Source organism: Malus domestica, chromosome 07 (genome assembly GCF_042453785.1).
Source record: "Malus domestica chromosome 07, GDT2T_hap1".
Classification (NCBI taxonomy): domain Eukaryota; kingdom Viridiplantae; phylum Streptophyta; class Magnoliopsida; order Rosales; family Rosaceae; genus Malus; species Malus domestica.
The window spans coordinates 30,497,257-30,516,660 of record NC_091667.1 but is presented as its reverse complement, the minus strand read 5'-3'; the positions used below and the strand labels follow the sequence as shown (position 1 = coordinate 30,516,660).

Genomic DNA, 19,404 nt, shown 5'->3' with positions numbered 1-19,404 from the left:
AGCGGCTGTGAAATAAAGCAGCAGAGTGTTTGGTAAACTTTTTTGTAAAAGTGCTTTTGGAAAAAAAGCAGTCTGATAGTGGGTCTTTTCATTAAAGGAGCACTGTAGCTCTGTGTGCTTTGAAAAAAAGCCAGTTTTCCAAAGCTACAAATAGCAGCTTCAGCTTTTTCCTTTGATTTCAGCTTATTCTCACAGCAGCTTCCAAAATAAGCCTTTTTTTTTTCAGTTTACCAAACACCTAAAACCCTTACAGCTTTTTTTCATGGGTGCTTTTTTTTTAAGCACCTCACTCCCAAACCAGGTCTAAGCCATCAGATTACTCGCTGCTTGCTCTCGAGCTGTAGTCCAAGGAAAAGGTCGGATCAATTAGGCCTCTTTTGTGAGAGCTTCAGTGAAAAGCACTTTTGCTTGCTATGTGAGAGACTGCTTATGCTTACATATTTTTCCTTTTGACACCACATTGGCTATCCATGAAAATGTTCCACAGGGGTAAATGCAGGTCTTCAGGCCTGTTTAAACATGGTACTTCGAACAGTGAGGAAGAGCGTTTAGAACGGGGATTAACAGGTCTGAGAAACTCACTTAGACAAGGCTCACTGCAACAACCGAAAAGCTCAGCCTGCCACTCCCCCCGGCCTTCATTCTCCAGCTGAAACCCGGGGCCTGTATAGATGGAGTTGGCATTGGTTATGCATCTGTGCCACAAAATGCTTTTAATCAACGAAATATTTACGCAGAGATACATTTCAGGTTACTAAAATGTGCTTTACGAGAAATGTTTGTTACTCGTACATGTGTTATAACATAAGTGTATTGGTAACGTGTTGGTGTGACAGTAGCACCGAAAAATTACTTGTGATTGGCTGGTGTACTCTCAATCCCTCAAACACTACGTACCCTGACACCACATAACTTGGTTCGTTGACAAGAAGCTTCTCAACTTTCTTTCCTGGCAGTACACCACTCACAACATTTTCTGCTACATGAATAAGATGTTCAATCACCCGGCATTGATCAGGATCGTTAATCGTTATTGCTCGCTGTAGTTCGATATTCAGCTTCTCTTTCTCCTCCTGGAGTGCCTCATCAAAAGCCATGTTGGGATATTTTCGAGACAGCGCCCTCTCCAATATGTCTGCATCTTTCGTTGTTCGATCAGGCTTCAACACCACACCATGAACCTCCATGTCCTGTTCATCAAGTGTATACAACCTCTGATCCTCTTCAATGGCCTCCAAGCCTTCCTTCAAATTCTAGGTTCACAGCCACAATAGTACTAGTTAATTATTTGTAATATCCCATCAATCGCGACTTTTATTTCGGTTGAAAATGTTATCTTATCAGACTATCTGTATATCCGTAGGAGTTGACATACCTGAAGGCGAAACTCTTGAAGCAGAGAAACCAAGGGGCGGACTAGGAGACCGACGTAGTGGTCGATCTCCGCCTGGACTTGTCGGAATTGATACACCACACTCCATCCCAGGGCAAACATGTAGAGGCAGCTGTTGTCTCTGCAACCCTGTACTAGTAGAAGCGCTTTTACAAGAGCCTTTTCAAGACCATCCAACGGCTCCTTTGTACATGGAAGCTTCATCAAGTCCGTTGATTTCATCTTCTCAAGCAAGTTTCCTACCATCCTTACGTGCTCCGCGAGCTGCTGGCAGTTGTGGCGGTGTGTCCTGGCGCTTTGAGCGGTGGACACAATCGTGCTTGTGAGGCCCACGGCGTCGAGTCCCGGTGCCTCTGCAAAATCTGAGCTCGCCATGTTGGACGTTGTGGAAGCTTTTGGAATGTCATGACATCTTTTGCTTTACTTCTTTTTGTTAGTGCAATGTCGTGGTACTTTGTTTGCTTTGTCGTTCTGGAATTGTGAATGCTTTATCAAAGGGTTGGATCTTTTTTCTTTATTTATGTTTTCTTTGGAGGGAAGGAAATGGGCAGTCAACTTTTGTCATGAGAAATTGTGGTTATAGACAATAATCTATGCAATTGACACTGATTAGCAGGTGAGATCACGCTCGTTTGGAATTATTTTTAAAATAGCTGAATATGTAATTTGTGAAAATATTTATGGATTTCAAAATCATTTAAAATGTCTCATGCAAAAAGCATCAAGTACGTATTTTTTTATAAAAAAAAAAAAAAACACTTCCAAGTATTTTTAAAATATCTAAAAGCATTTGCAAATAATTAGAAAACGCTTTTAAAAACGTTTGGTAATCCAAATTTAAAAGTATTCAGAAGCACTTTTTTCTGGATAACACCTAGCAATCTCCAAGAAACACTACTAATTTTTCAACACGTTTTCGAATTTTTATTGAAATTTTCCATGTTCATCGAATAACAATGCTTTCAAGAAAAGTGCTTTATGTATAAATACTTTCATTTAATTAATTTTTGTGCCACGAAGACCGCACCGTCGATATGTCCGAGTGGTTAAGGAGACAGACTCGAAATCTGTTGGGCTTTGCCTGCGCAGGTTCGAATCCTGCTGTCGACGTTCATTTTTTAACTTACTTTTTCTTCTCTTAACTTCCATGATTTGGGCCTTGAGCTATGGTGGCTTTGTCCGGCCCATTGATAAAAAAACTAGGTGGGCTTTACCCGGCCCATTCATAAAATTAGAAAAGTAAAAAAAAAAAAAAAAAAAAAAAGAAGAAGAAGCAGAAAACAGCGTTTCCGGTACTGACGTTGAGTTGCTAGTATCACAGCTAAAGCTATCCCTCTCTGCTCTCAAAACCCTAACCCTCTTTGCTCCGGCGCGCCAAGCAAACCAGAAACTCTCTCTCTCTAGAAACGCTAACCCTAGGCGATTCAATCCACCGGGAAGCAGCAGCAACCATGGCTTCCCAGACACCGAACCTGGAGTGCCGGATGTACGAAGCGCGGTACCCGGATGTTGACATGGCGGTGATGATCCAGGTGAAGAACATCGCCGACATGGGCGCCTACGTCTCTCTCCTCGAGTACAACAACATCGAGGGCATGATTCTCTTCTCCGAGCTCTCCCGCCGCCGGATTCGGAGTGTCAGCAGCCTCATCAAGGTCGGACGCATCGAGCCCGTCATGGTCCTCAGGGTCGACAAGGAGAAGGGCTACATCGATTTGAGCAAGCGGAGGGTTTCTGAGGAGGATATTCAGGCATGCGAGGAGAGGTACAACAAGAGCAAGCTCGTCCACTCCATCATGCGCCACGTCGCCGAGACTTTGGGGATTGATTTGGAGGTAATTTTTGTGCGATTTGGATTGTTAGGGTTTTGTGATGTTTTGGGTTGTGAGAATTTCGTGAGAATTGTACATTGGAGAAGAAAAGTAGACTTTTTTATGCCGGTCTGTTGTGTTGCAACACTGGAGTTAGAAATTCATTGCTGCAATTTACACAATTTAAGGCTTTCGTTTGGAAGTGCTTTTAAAATGGCTTTTAAAATGATTGAAAGCACTTTTAGAGAAAATGTTTTTGGATCCTAAAAGCACTAGCCCCCACTTCAAGTGCTCTTTTAGGATTCATTTGCATTTTACTAAGGATTGGTTCCAAAAATATTTTCATCAAAACCGCTTATAGTCATGTTAGAAGCAATTCCAAACAAACCCTAAGATTTTGTGTTATTGTTAACTGGGATTTATGGCTACTGCCTTTATCTGAATAGCGGATGGTGGAACAAATTATTGATGTTTTATTACCTATCGTTTTTCATATGATTTTAGGCTATTACTAATTCACTTTATTTGTTACAGGACTTGTATGTCAATATTGGCTGGCCGTTATACCGGAAGTATGGTCATGCTTTCGAGGTGAGGATGTTTACACTGTTCAAGCGTATGTTTGTGGTGTTGTTTTTAGGTAGTTAACATGATTTATTGCTCTGTGCAGGCTTTCAAAATAGTTGTGACTGATCCTGATTCAGTTCTTAGCACCCTCACATGTGAGGTCAAAGAGGCTGGCCCTGATGGACAGGAGGTAATGCCTTTTTGTGCGAGGTTTCTGCCTCATATTCTCTTGTTTATGTTACATATGTAGAGGTGTCATACTCGCTTGCATCGGAATTGTAGGTCACTAAGGTGGTTCCTGCTGTGTCAGAGGAAGTTAAAGAATCTCTGGTGAAGAATATTAGGAGAAGAATGACCCCGCAACCGTTGAAGATCCGAGCTGATATCGAAATGAAGTGCTTCCAATTTGATGGTGTCCTTCACATTAAGGTTCTGTATGTCCTCCAATGGCCTCTGCTTATTTTTCTTTCACGGTGTTTATCTTTTTTTAGCTGGATTTTGATTTTAGACATTGTGATCTGCAGGATGCCATGAGGAAAGCAGAAGCTGCGGGTAATAATGACTGTCCTGTGAAAATTAAACTGGTTGCTCCTCCGCTTTATGTTCTTACCACACAGACTCTTGATAAGGTTTGCTCAAACTGTGATTTAAATCTTTATTTGTTCAATATTTCAATTGCACGATTACCATGCAGAAATCTAGATTACCCATGAAGCTGTATAGTGGCACGCTGATAATGTCTGCTATGTCTGCATAGACTACATTGTAGGTCATGCTGTTGTGAATAAGCAAGTGTTTTGATTCAGGGTTTAAAAGTTTGTTTTCCTATCTAGCAAAGAAGGAACATTAGAGTTTCTGAGCCTAAACACGCTTTTTGTGAAGAAGTAGATCTTCAAATTTCGTACCTTGAACCTTTGAATTTGAGTCAGTTAAGACATCACCTGATGGCTTTTACTGGATCACAGCCTTTTTTCTGCACTTGTGTAGCGATGATACTGTTTGACCTTGCCACTCTAGCGCTAATTTAGTTTCCTCTTAGTTCTTATTTATTGCTTGATTTATATTGTCAAATTCTTCAATTCCTGCATCGATAGATACAACATTGGTTATAACTTCTCTTCTACCAATACCATACTTTCGGAAGCTGGAAATGTAGCACAGTTTCTGTTGACCTTCCCGCGGACGGTTGTGAACTTGGTGATACAGTTGTCACTAGCTACTTTACTAATGACTTTTAAAATTTCTGTTCTTGGTTGGGCAGGAGCAAGGAATATCAGTTCTAAGCAATGCAATTGTAGCGTGCACACAAGAAATTGAACATCACAAGGGGAAACTAGCAGTGAAGGAAGCACCCAGAGTGGTGAGTGCCAACCCTTATTCTTCATATTTTGTCTGTTTTACATATAATCTTGGTTTTGCCGTCTGTTTTAGATATTCAGCGGAAATTGACTTATTATCAATCTCTTATTTTAGAACCTACAGAACTTACTTTTTTATCAGCGCAGTCATAGCAATGAGTTTCAAATCCACAGTAATCTTGATTGACTTTTTCGCGTAAACTCTTGTATTTATGGGTCTAATATGGTGTACTGATGTAGGTGAGCGAGCGGGATGATAAACTACTTGCCGAGCACATGATTAAGCTTCGCCAGGAGAATGAGGAGGTTAGTGGTGATGAGGGTAGCGAGGAGGAAGAAGACACCGGAATGGGAGAAGTTAACGTTGACGCAGGTCCCGGCATAGTAGATTGAGAAAAAATGTGGATTAGAGGTAGTGGCATAACCGTTTCCGTCAAGCAAGTTCCTTTTTTGATTATTTTGTACTCATGCTTTATTAACATTTGTATAAAACCGATTTCGAAGTATTGTATCATTGAGGTATTTCGGCAATTTACCAAACTGAGCCGAATTTTTGGTGGAGGAATGCAGATACATGACACCTTTAATTTTTAGTTCGACATTTAAAGCAGTAAATAGCCATGTTGTCCCATTTCCTTCCCCAACTCCTCCTTTTGCTTATCTTTTTATGGCCTTAGTTTTCGGATGTCGTCTTAGCTTTTCGTGTTTCAGTGTTCTCTGAGCTATTGTTCCTCTCCAAATATTACTTTCTCACCGTGAATCTACAACCATCTACCCCGTGTTACTCATTTTATCGAGCATCTCCTCCAAGGATCACATCCGGTGACGCATTTTGGTTGTTGGTAACATTTAAAGTGCAATTTGCACTATTTGGTAGGATAAAGGGAGTGCTCATAGTCTCGTTTTTCGTTCGTTCTTTTTGTCATTTGGTCTTTCTTCCATGTGGCGGTGGTGGACTTGCTGTGGTGGGACGGGTGGAGGTGGTTGTTTTACTTTTTTAAGTCTATATTTTTTTGTTTGTATATTGCTGTGGGTTGCTTATTTAGGGCTTATTTTACTATAATTTTTGTTTGTAGAGTTGGGCTTTTGCTTGGCTGTATTAGACTCTCTCTTTGAGTTATTGTTATCAAGGTCTAAAATATCGATGATATCAGAAATATCGGTAGTCCAAAAACACGAAAATTTCGATGGAAATATTGGGATATTATCGATATCGATAAAAATTGAATAAAAATCATGGAAATTGTAAGAAAAACTTTGAAATTTTTATTGAAACTTTATAGGATGTTTATTTAGTCAATTATCTATTAGTTTATCACAAAAAATTAGATAGAAATGCATTGCATGATGAATTTAACTGATTTAAGTTGATTATATAGCGAGCTGGCAAACATTGTGAGTATAGAAAATATGTAGTAATTAATGAAAGAAGTTTAAACACACCATAATTATTTATATATAATGAATTAGTACAATATTTTACACTTTATACATTGCATGGTAAGATACATGAGTAACTTAGTACTACATAAAGTTCCTATCAAGGTCTAAAATATAAAGTTCCTATCAAGGTCTAAAATATATATGATATCGGAAATATCGGTAATCCAAAAACATGAAAATTTTAATGAAAATATCGGGATAATATCAATATTTTAGACCTTGATTTTTATCTTGTATTATCAGTCTCGTTCAATGAAATTTACTTGATTGACAGAAAAATAGGCATATACAAGGCTCCAAGTTAACCAATCTACTTATAATTTCAATACATTAATTAACTAATCATGTATAACAGTCAACCAAAACCATCTCTACATTAGCTAGACTGATTATAGCTGACGTGGCATTATCACTATCCATTACTAACAATAGTATTTCGGTAATGCTAAGGAGACTATTTATGTAGGGAGTTTTAACAAAATATTTTCGGTACTGTTTATTTTTAAAGAAAAACCATATTTTTACCCTTAACTGGTACTATTCACTGTACCTTTAAAAATGGTTTTTCGTTAGTTTTCCTTTGTATGTAAGGATAATGTTAGAAAGACGAAATTTTTTAAATCAAATTTGCAAACCAAATTATGTGATTGTTGATGGTTTGATTATTACTTAAGTATAGATTAATGTGCTTATTTCCTATTAGAGACACATCATTTAATTTGCAATTTGGTTTAAAATTTTAATCTCCCTAACATTACTCTTAATGTAAACTATATAATGTGATTATTGATGATTTGTTTTATTGTAAAAACACATTTCCAAACGATCCGAGCTTGCATTCATATCTTGGTCTTAAAATGACTCACATAACTTACTACAACTCATCGATATTTTGTAGCTTAGTACTACGGTCTAGCGATATTTCATTTTACTTGTAAGTGAAAGATCTTAAGTTTAATTCTCGCAAAAAATAAATTTAAATCACATTATTACTAGCAGATCGTATGACTTAGCCCATAATATGGTTTGTTAAAAAAATATAAAAAAACTCACCGTTATTTTATACAAAAATGATTTGATAGTGTAGCTAATTCTGTGGACGCGAGTGTTCCAGACAGAAATGAAAATAACATAATTAATTGCAGACGGAGTTTAATAAACGAGCAGCTACTCCATCGGATACCGACATTTCGAAACTCCTTATAAAAATACCGCGTACTCCTCCCTCCATCTCCAATCCCCCCGATCACCTCCTTCCTCCCCCCTCCATATAAATACACCTCCCTCTCTAACTCTCTCTCTCTCCTCCTCTCTCTCTCTCTCTCTCTCTCTCTCTCTCTCTCTCTCTCTGCAGTCTACACAGAGCTATCAACCAACAACGATGGGAATCTCAGTCTCCAGCTTTTTCAAAGAGCGAAAATTCCTCTTCGTTTTCACACTCTCACTCCTACTCGTCTGCCTCACAATCCTCCTCTTCACCAGCACCAGCACCCCTTACCCTCTCTTCTTCTACTCCGATCTCCAAACCTCCCAACCCATCTCCCCTTCCGCCCCCTCCAACCCCTCCGGAGCGCCGACCCAAGTAGACGACCTCGTTTGGGAGGAACCCTCTTTCCCTGTTTCTGGGAATTCGAATTGGAACCTCTGTACGGGTCCGGTGGCGGTCGATTACATTCCGTGCTTGGACAATTTTAAGGCGATCAAGGCGTTGCAGTCGCGGCGGCATATGGAGCACCGCGAGCGGCATTGCCCCCAGCCGCCCCCACGGTGCCTGGAGCCGCTTCCCAAAGGGTACAAGGTGCCGGTTTCGTGGCCTCAGAGCAGGGACATGGTGAGATTTTTACTTTGGTAAGATTTGTTTCTGGTTTTTCTCAAATGGGCTCTGTTGATTTGATTCAAGAAGGCGGGTGATTTGGTGTGTTTCTGGTTTTTCTCAAATGGGTTTCTTGATTTAAATGAAGAAGGCGGGTGATTTGGTTCGTTTTCAGAATTGGGTTTATTGGTTTGATACTTGAAGCAATCGGCTTTGAATTTAATTTTCCAGGAAAATTTCATGATTTCCTTTCTGGGAAAGTGTTTTTGGAATTGTGAAGTGGTTGTTGGCTTCGTCTGTTTACTTGCATTCAATAATGTATTGGTGATGTTCTCTGTTTCTAGATATGGTATGACAATGTTCCTCACCCGAAGCTCGTCGAGTACAAGAAGGACCAAAATTGGGTGAAGAAGTCTGATGACCATCTTATTTTCCCCGGGGGTGGTACTCAGTTCAAGGAAGGAGTTGATCACTACACTGATTTCATCGAAAAGGTACACCGCTACCCCCGCTTTTGCTTTTACATTGCTTGTGAAAATGTTGATTTGGTTTCTATTTTTTTCGTCCCAGACTTTGCCGGTTATTGAATGGGGGAGGCATGTAAGGGTTGTTTTAGATGTTGGTTGTGGTGTTGCTAGCTTTGGTGGCTATTTGCTGGATAAAAATGTTATTACCATGTCATTTGCCCCGAAAGATGAACATGAAGCTCAGATACAGTTTGCTCTTGAAAGGGGGATTCCTGCTACTCTCTCAGTGATTGGAACGCAAAGGCTGACATTTCCGAACGATGCATTTGATTTAATTCATTGTGCAAGGTGTCGGGTTCACTGGGATGCCGATGGTACCATGTCTAAATAAATGACTTCTTTCTATCAAGTTTGGAAGTTCTTTCTTTATGCACTATTCTCTGTCCTATTTTCTATGGTTATTTTGACGGTTTTTGGTTAGCGTAGGAGGGAAACCACTACTGGAGCTCAACAGGGTTCTTCGGCCTGGGGGTTTTTTCGTATGGTCAGCTACACCAGTTTATCGCGACAATGAAAGAGATACAAGTGTATGGAAATGTTCGTAGTCCAACTCTATTTCTCTCTTTCTCTCATCCTTATAGTGACCTTCTATTTTCTTTACTGGACTGCATTTCATGGAAGCTTTAGAGTTTAGACTTGAGCAATAAAATGTACTATAAAAAGCAAAGATACGTGGAGCTGACCTAAGTTTGATATTCATCATGTTTCTTCCAGCAATGGAGGCTCTGACAAAATCAATGTGCTGGGACGTTGTTGCTAAGACTGTCGATTCAACTGGAATTGGGCTTGTAATATATCAGAAGCCTATCTCCTTTGCCCGATATTTCAAACGCAAAGAAAACAATCCACCTGTTTGTGGTCCTAAAGAGAGGAAAGTAGGTGCATGGTAATTTTCTGGTTATCCTCTCTCCTAGCGCTGCCACTTACTAGCAGCAGTTGTGTAAAGCTTTTGACGAACAGAAAACTAGTCTAAGCAGAGTACCTTTAGACTCTCGTAATTTTGCCTATTTTTTTGTTACAGGTACGCGCCTCTCACTGCTTGTCTTACCCCACTACCTCGCTATGGCTGGCCCTTGCCCTGGCCTATCAGACTTACCGGTAAACCTCCAAGCCTAAATCATGACCCGGAAGGGGAGGAATTGTTCTACAAGGACACCATTCAATGGACTGCACTTGTGTCAGATGCCTATAAAAAAAATGCTGCTATAAATTGGTCGACTGTGCGGAATGTAATGGATATGAATGCTGGTTTTGGAGGGTAAAGATATTTTCATTTATATTTTGTCATCATATTGCTTAGCCGTTGGGGTCAGATGATCACTCCAATGCTGCTCTAATCCAATCCTCTTTTACCGGTGGTGCCTTTCAGGTTCGCTGCAGCACTTACCGATCAACAGCTCTGGGTAATGAATGTCGTCCCCATTCATCTACCCAATACTCTGCCGGTTATTTTTGACAGAGGGTTGATCGGAATATACCATGACTGGTGCGAGTCTTTGAATACCTACCCTAGAACCTATGATCTGCTGCATTCCAATTTCCTCTTCGAAAAACTTCCAGACAGGTACAGTATGATGTCTCACTGCTCTTATAACCTTTTGATTGCTACAGATCTTCTAATGAAAGTATGTTATTATTAGTTTCGCACACCGGTCAACAATTTTGATTGATATTAGTCTTCGATTTTGTCAGATGCGACATTGTAGATGTCGTGGTGGAGATGGATCGCGTATTAAGGCCCGGTGGATATCTAGTGGTTCGGGACACAGTTGAAGTGATCGACAAGCTGAGACCGATTCTGCAATCGCTTCACTGGTCTACAGCCCTCTACCGAGATCAGTTTCTTTTCGGTAAGAAAGGTCTCTGGCGTCCTTCGAGAGGTGCAAGTAACTCGTGATTGGAGTTGCTCATCTTGTTTTATACCTGTACGATCTTATATCATATATATTAACCAACTGTGAGATAGAAATAGCACGTTTTCGACATTTTTGTATTGTTTTCGACTCGCAAATTAAGCGTCGACACGATCGTAGATAAAATTTATATTCATACCTGTAATGGAATGATAAGATAATACAAATAAAATGCAGATTATTACATCTATACATGATCAAGCATAAACCAGATACTTGGAAGCCAAGAAATCTTGCAAACGGAACAAGAAGAACAACGGGAACGAGTCCCGTTGTTGTCACGAGACAGACAAACAATGGAAGGTGGAGTTATCCGTGGTGAGGCTGCCATATCTTGCAACAATAGTTCTTGAATAACAACCATACTCATCTCTGCAACTAAAAGTCTGATTAGTATCTGCACTCCCAAGGAGAACAGAGTGGTCCTTCACCTCCATCCACCCTCTCGAATCCTGACGGTTAAAAGCCCGCCTCGAATATCTTCCGTGCAGGCCCTTCTCCTTCAACGAATGCGACAAATTGGTCAGCAGCAAATAGGTGTCCTTCCGCGACCCCGGTAGCGTGGCGGTGATCACATTGAGAGGGTACCTCCTCTTAACTTTACTCCTCAGCACCGCCGCGCCCATCTGATCCACAACCTTCACTTCCCTCTTCGCCCTCACTTTCTGCTTCACCAATTTGTAAGTCCCACTGTTCGCGAAGCTGATCGAGTTCCTGAACTCGTACTGCTGGGAAACTCTGGTGGTGAAGTTGCCGGAACTCGACAACACCCAACCCACAAATTCGCTACTCCTCTCTGCCCTGATGCTGAAAGACCCATCAAGCTGTTTGAACTGCGAGCGGCGCTTTACCCTGACTGCCGGAGGCAGAGGCAAAAAACTGCGTCTTGCTTGCACGGTTTTGGACTGATGATCCAGCCAAATGTGCAGATTGGCATCCACAAGCCAGTACGAAATCGCATCCGTCACTCCGATTCCGAAGCTGTGAGGTTTTCCATCTAGAAGCTTCTCCAGAAATGGCGTCAGTTCTAGCTCGTAGGAAGGAAGATCGAATGCCCCGATCGCCACCACCGGCTCCCAAAACAGAGGGTTAATGCCGCCAGTGAACACCACCGGAAACGGAACTTCCGACCCCACCAACTCCCCGTCCACTGTCACGAAAACCTCCCTATAAGCTCCGTGTCCTCTCCCCGTCGTTAAGTGGTTCGTCGAGATGTATATATCCGGCGGATTCGAGTACCAAAACTCGTCGTTTCCGTGGAACGACACGTACAGTTCCACAACGACTCGCCTTGCGTTCCGAGGAATTCGAATTGCCTTTGAGTGCAAATCCAATTCGCCCTCGATTCGGAACCAGGATCCTTTGTTTCCGGTATCTGATATCGGGAGGATCAAATCGGCCGGTTTGTCTGGGACGATTGCAGAAATTTGATTTGGGATGATCGAAGAAACCCTAACAGGCGAAACGGTGGCGTTTTTATCGTAGGAAAGGAAATGGTCGTAGAAAAGGAAATGGACTTCGACGTGGTAAACGCCGGTGTAGTCGCAGTCGACGACGTTTTCGAGCATCATGGTGAGGTTGAGGCCGGAGCGTGAGAGGAGAGAGGAGTACTTTGTGATATCCTTTCGAACCTTCCAGAAGATTCCGTCCTCCGTGGGCTCGGCCGTGCTGGTACGGAGGATCTCAGCGCCGCCAAGCCACAAGCCGGCGATACGGTCGTACTGCTCGCCTTTGCATTTGGCACGAAACTCTAGGGCGACGTGGGACCACCCGGACCAGGGAGGGGAGGATGAGCAACCGGACGGCGGGGAGTAGGGGGTGGAGAAAGGAGGGCCATTGATTGTGTTGGCGAAGGAGTGGGTGAGGACGCGGAGGGAGCAGGACGGGGTGAGACGATCGAACGGCAGGGGTTGACCAAGCTCGAAGTACTCTTGGGACGCGTGGCGGTGGAGGGAAGAGGGGAGGGATTTGGTGAAACGATCCGGAAAGGAGGACGGCGATACCGGGTTTGTGAGGAGGAGGAGGAGGAGGAGGAGTGAGGCGTACATTTTTGCGCTGGAGTGGAGTGAGGGTCACAGTAGGGACGGGTGGTGTGTAATTTGAACCAACTGCCAAGGGAGCCATAATTTGCACTCATAGTCCCCGCGTTTATTTGGTTTTTCACTTTGGTCTTGCATTTACGTCTTCGTAGTTTTGGTCTCTGGAATTATCATAACTTCTCAGTTTGGTTTTTGAGATTTAAAATCGATAGAAGTGGTCTATGAGATTTTCCACCATCAACCATTTTGGTCATTATGTGAAAAATGTCCATTAAATTGAAGAAACCATTGGTTTAGTGGATGGGTTAATTTGACAAAAAATACCCTCAATTTAACAGAGAATGACCAAAATGATTGATGATGGAGAATCTTATGGACCACTTCTATCGATTTTAAACTTTGGGATCAAAGTGAAGCGTTATGTCAATCTCAGTGATCATTTTGACTAAAAAGTCTTATTTTTCGTTAGCAACGTTAGCCTAATCCGTCAAATGAGTAAATCATTCAACTTAGTTGACGAATTAGACTAGAATGAAAGCACAAGAACAAAAATGCAATGAGTACAAATTCACTAGAACTAATAAAAACTCCAATGCAAAATACAAATGAGCGAAGTTTCCCAAGTTTATATGGTATCACCCAATAGGACCAAATGTGAAATTGGCATCCAACTTGTTCCTCTATTCATCGTTTTCCCTTAATCCAATCGATATATAACGTGTCTATACAAATCAATAGTGTTTTTTTTTGGATATGTCATATTTGGTCTTCAATGCAATCAGTAACTGTTAAGAAACTCAGTTATATCACCGTACCCCATAGAAGTAGCCATGCATAGAGGGGTGGCGCCGCCGTTGCTCTTGGCATTTACATTAGCCCCATTACGAACCAAGATCTCAACCATCTCTAAGCTCCCGCCGACGACGGCCATATGCAAGGGTGCTTGGCCATCACCGTCTTGGGACTCCAAGTCGGACCCAAATCGGATAAGCACCCGAGCAACGTGGTTGTGGCCTTTGATGGCCGCGGCATGCAGGGCTGTCAAGCCGTATTGATCACAGCAGTTTATATCCGCGCCTTTTTTTAACAGTAATTCAGCGTTCTTCAAATCTCCTCTTCTCGCTGCCATCAACACTAATTCAGTAATTCTCCCATTTCTAGTTTCTACAAAAATAGAAAAGATCTTGAAATATAATTGGGCCTCATAGTAACCAGAGTGGGACGAAGCCCATCAATCAGTGGGCTCAAACCCAACAAAATTATCTAACATGTTCCGTACAATTATTTTTTTCTCTGCAAACTCTTGTTTCATTACGTCCCTTGATTTCCATTTGATTCTTTACGGTTGTTCTTGTACCTAACAATACTTGTGTTTATCGTCTTTGTGACGTGTGAAATTATCCTAAACTCGATTGGTTAGCATGTAACACAAACTCATTTGTATATTACGGATATGACCCGATAAAACTTGGTTGTAACACTTAATTTTTCCATCGCACAAAAATTCGTCGCCCCAAAAGAAAAAGAGAACACTAACCACAAACTAGATATGAGAGTATTGTGCAAAATCCGTCCACAAACAAAAAAAAAACATCCACATCCTCACCTGCAAGGATGGTCACAAAACTCTCAGATCTGTACGGTTTTGTGACCTTCCTTGCATGTGAGGATGTGGATGCTTTGTGAGAAAGACAGCTGTGGAAGGTGCAGGAGGGTGGGAAAGAGGCTAGGAGGAGGAGAGGAGAGGGTGTCGCCAGCCTAAGCCATAGCAAGGGCCAACAGCGCCGTTGAAGCTAGAGTTTGGTGCTCCTTCAGAGAGAGGTTAGTTTGGTGCCCCTTATTGCTCCTTTTTCCTTTTGAAGGGGAGAATTAAGAAAAGCGAATTGATTGTAGCTTTTTAGAGTTTTTTCACAAATGTGCTGTATCGTTATTTATAGGATTAATAGAAGTTCCGGACCCATTAAGGTCTCTTATCTTATATAATTATGGGTTATATGATTATTTGCATGTGGTTTTACTTTTTGTCCAAATATTTTTAAATTTAATATCTCAATATATGCAAGGAAAAGAAGAAGCAACATTTTAATGAGATGGCGCCATTACTCATTAGACAAATAAGTAACAATAGTATTTATGCACGTGCAAAAGACATTTTTTGAATTACGGCGCATTACATGCTACTTACACATTTTATTACAGGCAGTCGGCACTACGCGCCCCCTAAAGATCTTTTATGTGTGTCCAAAGTCCAAACCACATGTTTGGCAATTGTCTCATTTTTGAATTAAGGGATCAATTTTTCTTACAGAAAGTATGAAACAATCTTGTTGCATTATGAGAAGGTTTGAACTACATGAATAATATTAGATTATGCTAGAAGAAACCCGTGGATATTCATATATAAAAGATTTTCAATGAGAAGATGCCATAAGATAAGATAAATAAGAGCAATGCTTGAGTCAGTTCGTCCACGTGCGAGTGCGTGAGCGGGTAAGGATAAGTTATTGCATCCAGATTTAAAAATAATAGACGATGGACCTTTGTGACTCTCTAATAATAGAAAACTTGCATAATTATGAATTGTATAACTCACAATTATTTTGTATGGATTTCATGCCTTTTACGTGAAAGTTCATAGCATTGCACCGAACTCGTAAAAATTGTATAACTAAGCTTTTTTCTAAATGAATTAATTGGTTAACAAAATTTTATCATTTGAAAGTCATAGATTTTCTTTAAATACAACGAGATATTTACATTAAGGGGTGAAAAATAAATTTATGTTAAATTTTTTATTTATGAGATTCAAACATACTACCTCACCTATAAGTGAAAATAAATATCAATAGATCGTGTATTAATATTCAACTATTGGTACGAAAAAAAATATAGTGAGTCCACACATTTTCTCATGAACAAACGAAGATAGAAATATGATATGTACAAAGTGAATGAGAATAGATGTTGCTAGACCAAATAATCACATTCAACATTAGTTGAATTTAGTTCTAAATTAAATTCCTTAAATTATTAACATTTAGCCAATATGAATACAAAAAAACACACTTGTTATAACTTTAAATTACAAATGTATTTAAAGCCCAAAAACGGTTGTATTGGGTGCATGCACATACTTTGACCATACAGGCAAATACAACTCTTACCGTAATTCCAAATATAGATATGTATAGGGAAAAACATATGTGAAAATGTTTCTCATTGCAAAGGATGCTTAAAACTACGATGTTCCTATCTTTTTTATCATTCAATCTAGTGACATTTCTTTATCGACGTTAGAAGTATTTCAATAACAAAATTCAAACTTCACGTTCTAGTACCAATAACTAGTACACACAACGATTAATTACTCAATACACTCGACACATTGTACTTAGCTGTAAAAACGTATGTTTGACTGAACCTAGAACTAGGTTGAAATTATTTAAATTTGGTGAGCAAAAAATGTTTTGAAATTCCAAAAAGATATCCTTTCTTCTTATCTAGGACTAGGACCAATACTTAACGTCAGATACCTAATTAGGCACCAAAATTCCTATCGTGATTTGCATAAATAACCCTCAACGGAGACCCACCAAAGACTCACTAGTCACTATAACACCCTAATCCCCCCCCCCCTCTCTCTCTCTCTCTCTCTCTCTCTCTCTCTCTCCATCATGTGGTCACCATGGCTGAAATCACCGAGCAGGGTGCACACAAATAAACCAGCGCGGTCACAGAGGAGCTTCTCCTGCTCATCCTTCAAAGATATCCAAAACCTCTGCGAACCCGAACCCGAATCCGAGGTCCTAAGCCCGCGGAGCTCTTCCATTTTGCACCGGGTCAAAATATCCACCTCAGTCCTTCGGTTGTGGGCCCACCGAAACGCGACTCCACCAGACGCCGACCAGCGCGTGGTAATCTACTACACCAGCCTCCGCGTCGTCCGCAGGACCTTCGAGGACTGCAAAGCCGTCCGATCCATTCTCCGTGGATTTCGCGTCCCCATCGACGAGCGAGATCTGTCTATGGACGGGAAGTTCCTGGACGAGCTGCAGGCGATTACGGGGAACAAGACTCTGACTCTGCCGATGGTTTTCATTGGCGGGCTCTTCATTGGTGGGGCCGAGGAGGTCAAACAGCTCCACGACATAGGAGAATTGAAGAGGCTGATCGAACGGCTACCAGTGGTAGACTCCAGAGCGTGCGATTTGTGTGGAGGGCTGAGATTTGTTCTCTGTCAGACGTGTGATGGGAGCCATAAGGTCTATTTTGAGAAGATTGGGTTTAAACCTTGTACCGTATGCAACGTCAACGGTCTGATTATGTGCCCTTCGTGTGCTCCGGTACGGCGGCGGCACAGAGAATTCTAGATTTCAAATTTTCCCCAATTGATTAATTAAGTGAACTGAAACAAAAAAAAATTAGAACACAGTTTGTGTTTTATTTGGGTGTTAATTTGCTTACTTTTGGGGAATATGAATGTGATGAGTAATTGAAATTATAATTTTTATTCTATCTAGCTAATTAAGTTGGAATTTTGTTAGTTTTGGGGAAGATCGAATTGTCCTGTTCGATTTTTTTTGTTCAATGAAATTCTCTTTATTTTATGCAAAGAACAACTACAACCAAATTTTGTTTTATTAAGTGAGATCGGCGGTATGAATTTTAGAATACTGATGCGCTCGGCTTTACACTAAGACTTCCGTTAACTTTAAGTACTTCATATATTTTCTTAAAGTTTAATCCATGTTTTCCTAAGTTTTCTGGAGCCTTCGGGCTGGTTTGGTATTACTGTGCTTTGAAAAAAAATTGCTTCTGTGGTGCTGTGAGAATAAGCTCATATTTGCTGCTTCATGTTTTCAACTTTTTTTTCGCCCAAAACTGTGAAAATAAGTTGTTTTTAAGTGTTTACCAAACACATTTTTGAGCTCAGCTTTTTTTTTATACCCACTTTTATAAAAGCACCTCAGTACCAAACCAGTACTTCATCTCATAGGTTCATTTTCAATCGAAGTATCTATAGGTCTTCGGTTCATGTGTCCAAACTATTTTAACTGATTTTCTCTTATCTTATCTTTAATTACGGTCACTCATACGTTACCTTAATTATCTTTAATGAAACATTTTCATCCCCGCTACACTTTTTGTTACTTTATGACCGCGCAAGATTCCATATTATAAAAAATTGTTGATCTTATTACCCTCCTATAAAGTCAATTTCCTTTATGCACAAAATTAAAATTTGTAAGAAAAAAGTTTGAATTTGTTGTTTTTGTCGGAATTCCTATATCCAATGTAAATGGGTAGTGAATTGCCTTCAAATTAAAGTGAAAAATATCAACATTGTACAAGAAGTTGTATGTTTGATTCATTCCTCTCCTCTCTAATATTGCTTCTTTAATCTCTTCATTTCAAAGATATCAAGAGCTATTCAAAGACATCTTTTGTGTGCAAATCAAAAGCGCCTGAGAGTGTAGTAAGATGATAGTGTCTAAAATTTAAGAAGACGTTGGTGCGTCACTTAAAATTTGTAAGAAAAATGTTTGAATTTGTTGCTTTTGTCGGAATCCTATTTCCAATGTAAACGGGTAGTGAATTGCCTTCAAATTAAAGTGAAAAATATCAACATTGTACAAGAAGTTGTATGTTTGATTCATTCCTTTCCTCTCTAATATTGCTTCTTTAATCTCTTCATTACAAAGATATCAAGAGCTATTCAAAGACATCTTCTGTGTACAAATCAAAAGCGCGTGAGAGTGTAGCAAGATGATAGTGTCTAGAATTTAAGAAGGCATTGGTGTGTCACTTAGTATTACGGTCTAGTAATAGTCCTCTTCACTTGTAAGTGAGAGGTCTTAGATTCGATTCTCACCAAAGACGAATTTGAATCACATTATTGCTCGCCCATTGTGAGGCTAAACTCACCTTTTTTTTTTTCTTAATATAGACAATATCTTTTGTTAAAAAAAAAAAACAGCGTTGGTGCGGTCAAAATTGGATTTTTAATTCAATGAATGAAGACATTGGATAAATAAAGTAAATGAGGCTATATTGTGTTCGGTAAGATACGCAATTCATATATTACCAAAAGGGATGTGATATCCACATTCGACACACTCTATTTTACTTCTCATACACCTTTTTAATTTTCGGCCGTTGGATCGGATAAATTGAAGAATATCAACGGACATAAATTATCAAGGGGTGTGTGAGAAGTAAAATGAGATGTGTGGATAGCACACCCCTTACCAAAACTGCACCAAACGTTTCGGACTTTTAAAAAATCATCCAAATTATCCTTTTTTGGGAAATCCTACCAACTACCAAAGTGTTTAGTAATTATCTTTCCTTTTTCTTTTCTTAATTTTCTAACATACTCGATATGTTTTAAAATATTACACAACTTAACATAATTTACACACACAAAAAATATATTACGTCATTCCCTAATACAGGTGGATCCTGTAAATAATGATATAATCACAACAATTATCAAAAAGTTTGTCAACTCAATTTTGTAACTAATTAGAACCTTCTCCA

General features: G+C 40.1%; 6 protein-coding genes, 1 long non-coding RNA gene and 1 other non-coding gene across 12 annotated transcripts; 5 read left to right on the top strand and 3 right to left on the bottom strand.

The window, feature by feature from the left end:
• Positions 1-134: 134 nt before the first annotated feature.
• LOC103427485 (cell number regulator 13-like) lies at positions 135-1,852 on the bottom strand. Of its 5 annotated transcripts, none has more exons than XM_070824903.1 (5): positions 1,376-1,852; positions 854-1,253; positions 583-663; positions 438-509; positions 135-338 (listed from the first exon to the last, which is right to left on the bottom strand). In XM_070824903.1, the coding sequence occupies exons 1-5, from the start codon at positions 1,766-1,768 to the stop codon at positions 304-306; spliced, it is 981 nt and encodes a 326-aa protein (XP_070681004.1). In that variant the 5' UTR covers positions 1,769-1,852; the 3' UTR covers positions 135-303. The 5 variants fall into 5 exon arrangements, with proteins under 5 accessions (XP_070681004.1, XP_028961778.1, XP_070681001.1 ...); XM_029105945.2 differs by having other exon boundaries at positions 583-695; positions 898-1,253; XM_070824900.1 differs by having other exon boundaries at positions 438-663.
• Positions 1,120-2,013, top strand: LOC139197460 (uncharacterized). The gene is made up of 2 exons (XR_011582897.1): positions 1,120-1,257; positions 1,364-2,013. It is a non-coding gene; the product is annotated as an uncharacterized lncRNA (long non-coding RNA).
• Positions 2,014-2,421: 408 nt separating this feature from the next.
• TRNAS-CGA (transfer RNA serine (anticodon CGA)) lies at positions 2,422-2,503 on the top strand. The gene has a single exon. It is a non-coding gene; the product is annotated as a tRNA-Ser (tRNA).
• A 154-nt stretch (positions 2,504-2,657) lies between these two features.
• LOC103427484 (eukaryotic translation initiation factor 2 subunit alpha homolog) lies at positions 2,658-5,744 on the top strand. The gene is made up of 7 exons (XM_008365542.4): positions 2,658-3,228; positions 3,739-3,795; positions 3,875-3,961; positions 4,054-4,200; positions 4,296-4,400; positions 5,033-5,131; positions 5,370-5,744. Exons 1-7 carry the CDS (start codon positions 2,845-2,847, stop codon positions 5,520-5,522), a joined length of 1,032 nt encoding a protein of 343 aa, XP_008363764.1. The 5' UTR covers positions 2,658-2,844; the 3' UTR covers positions 5,523-5,744.
• Positions 5,745-7,738: 1,994 nt separating this feature from the next.
• Positions 7,739-11,015, top strand: LOC103432860 (probable methyltransferase PMT23). Its single transcript, XM_008371067.4, has 8 exons — positions 7,739-8,403; positions 8,730-8,879; positions 8,956-9,226; positions 9,339-9,449; positions 9,627-9,798; positions 9,934-10,170; positions 10,282-10,476; positions 10,605-11,015. The coding sequence occupies exons 1-8, from the start codon at positions 7,954-7,956 to the stop codon at positions 10,807-10,809; spliced, it is 1,791 nt and encodes a 596-aa protein (XP_008369289.3). The 5' UTR covers positions 7,739-7,953; the 3' UTR covers positions 10,810-11,015.
• LOC103432861 (peptide-N4-(N-acetyl-beta-glucosaminyl)asparagine amidase A) lies at positions 10,943-12,873 on the bottom strand. Its single transcript, XM_008371068.4, has one exon. The coding sequence runs from the start codon at positions 12,871-12,873 to the stop codon at positions 11,104-11,106; it is 1,770 nt and encodes a 589-aa protein (XP_008369290.1). The 3' UTR covers positions 10,943-11,103.
• A 769-nt stretch (positions 12,874-13,642) lies between these two features.
• Positions 13,643-13,993, bottom strand: LOC139197816 (protein VAPYRIN-like). Its single transcript, XM_070825796.1, has one exon. It carries the CDS (start codon positions 13,991-13,993, stop codon positions 13,643-13,645), a length of 351 nt encoding a protein of 116 aa, XP_070681897.1.
• A 2,479-nt stretch (positions 13,994-16,472) lies between these two features.
• Positions 16,473-17,432, top strand: LOC103432859 (uncharacterized protein At5g39865-like). Its single transcript, XM_008371065.4, has one exon. The coding sequence runs from the start codon at positions 16,539-16,541 to the stop codon at positions 17,232-17,234; it is 696 nt and encodes a 231-aa protein (XP_008369287.1). The 5' UTR covers positions 16,473-16,538; the 3' UTR covers positions 17,235-17,432.
• Positions 17,433-19,404: the final 1,972 nt, after the last annotated feature.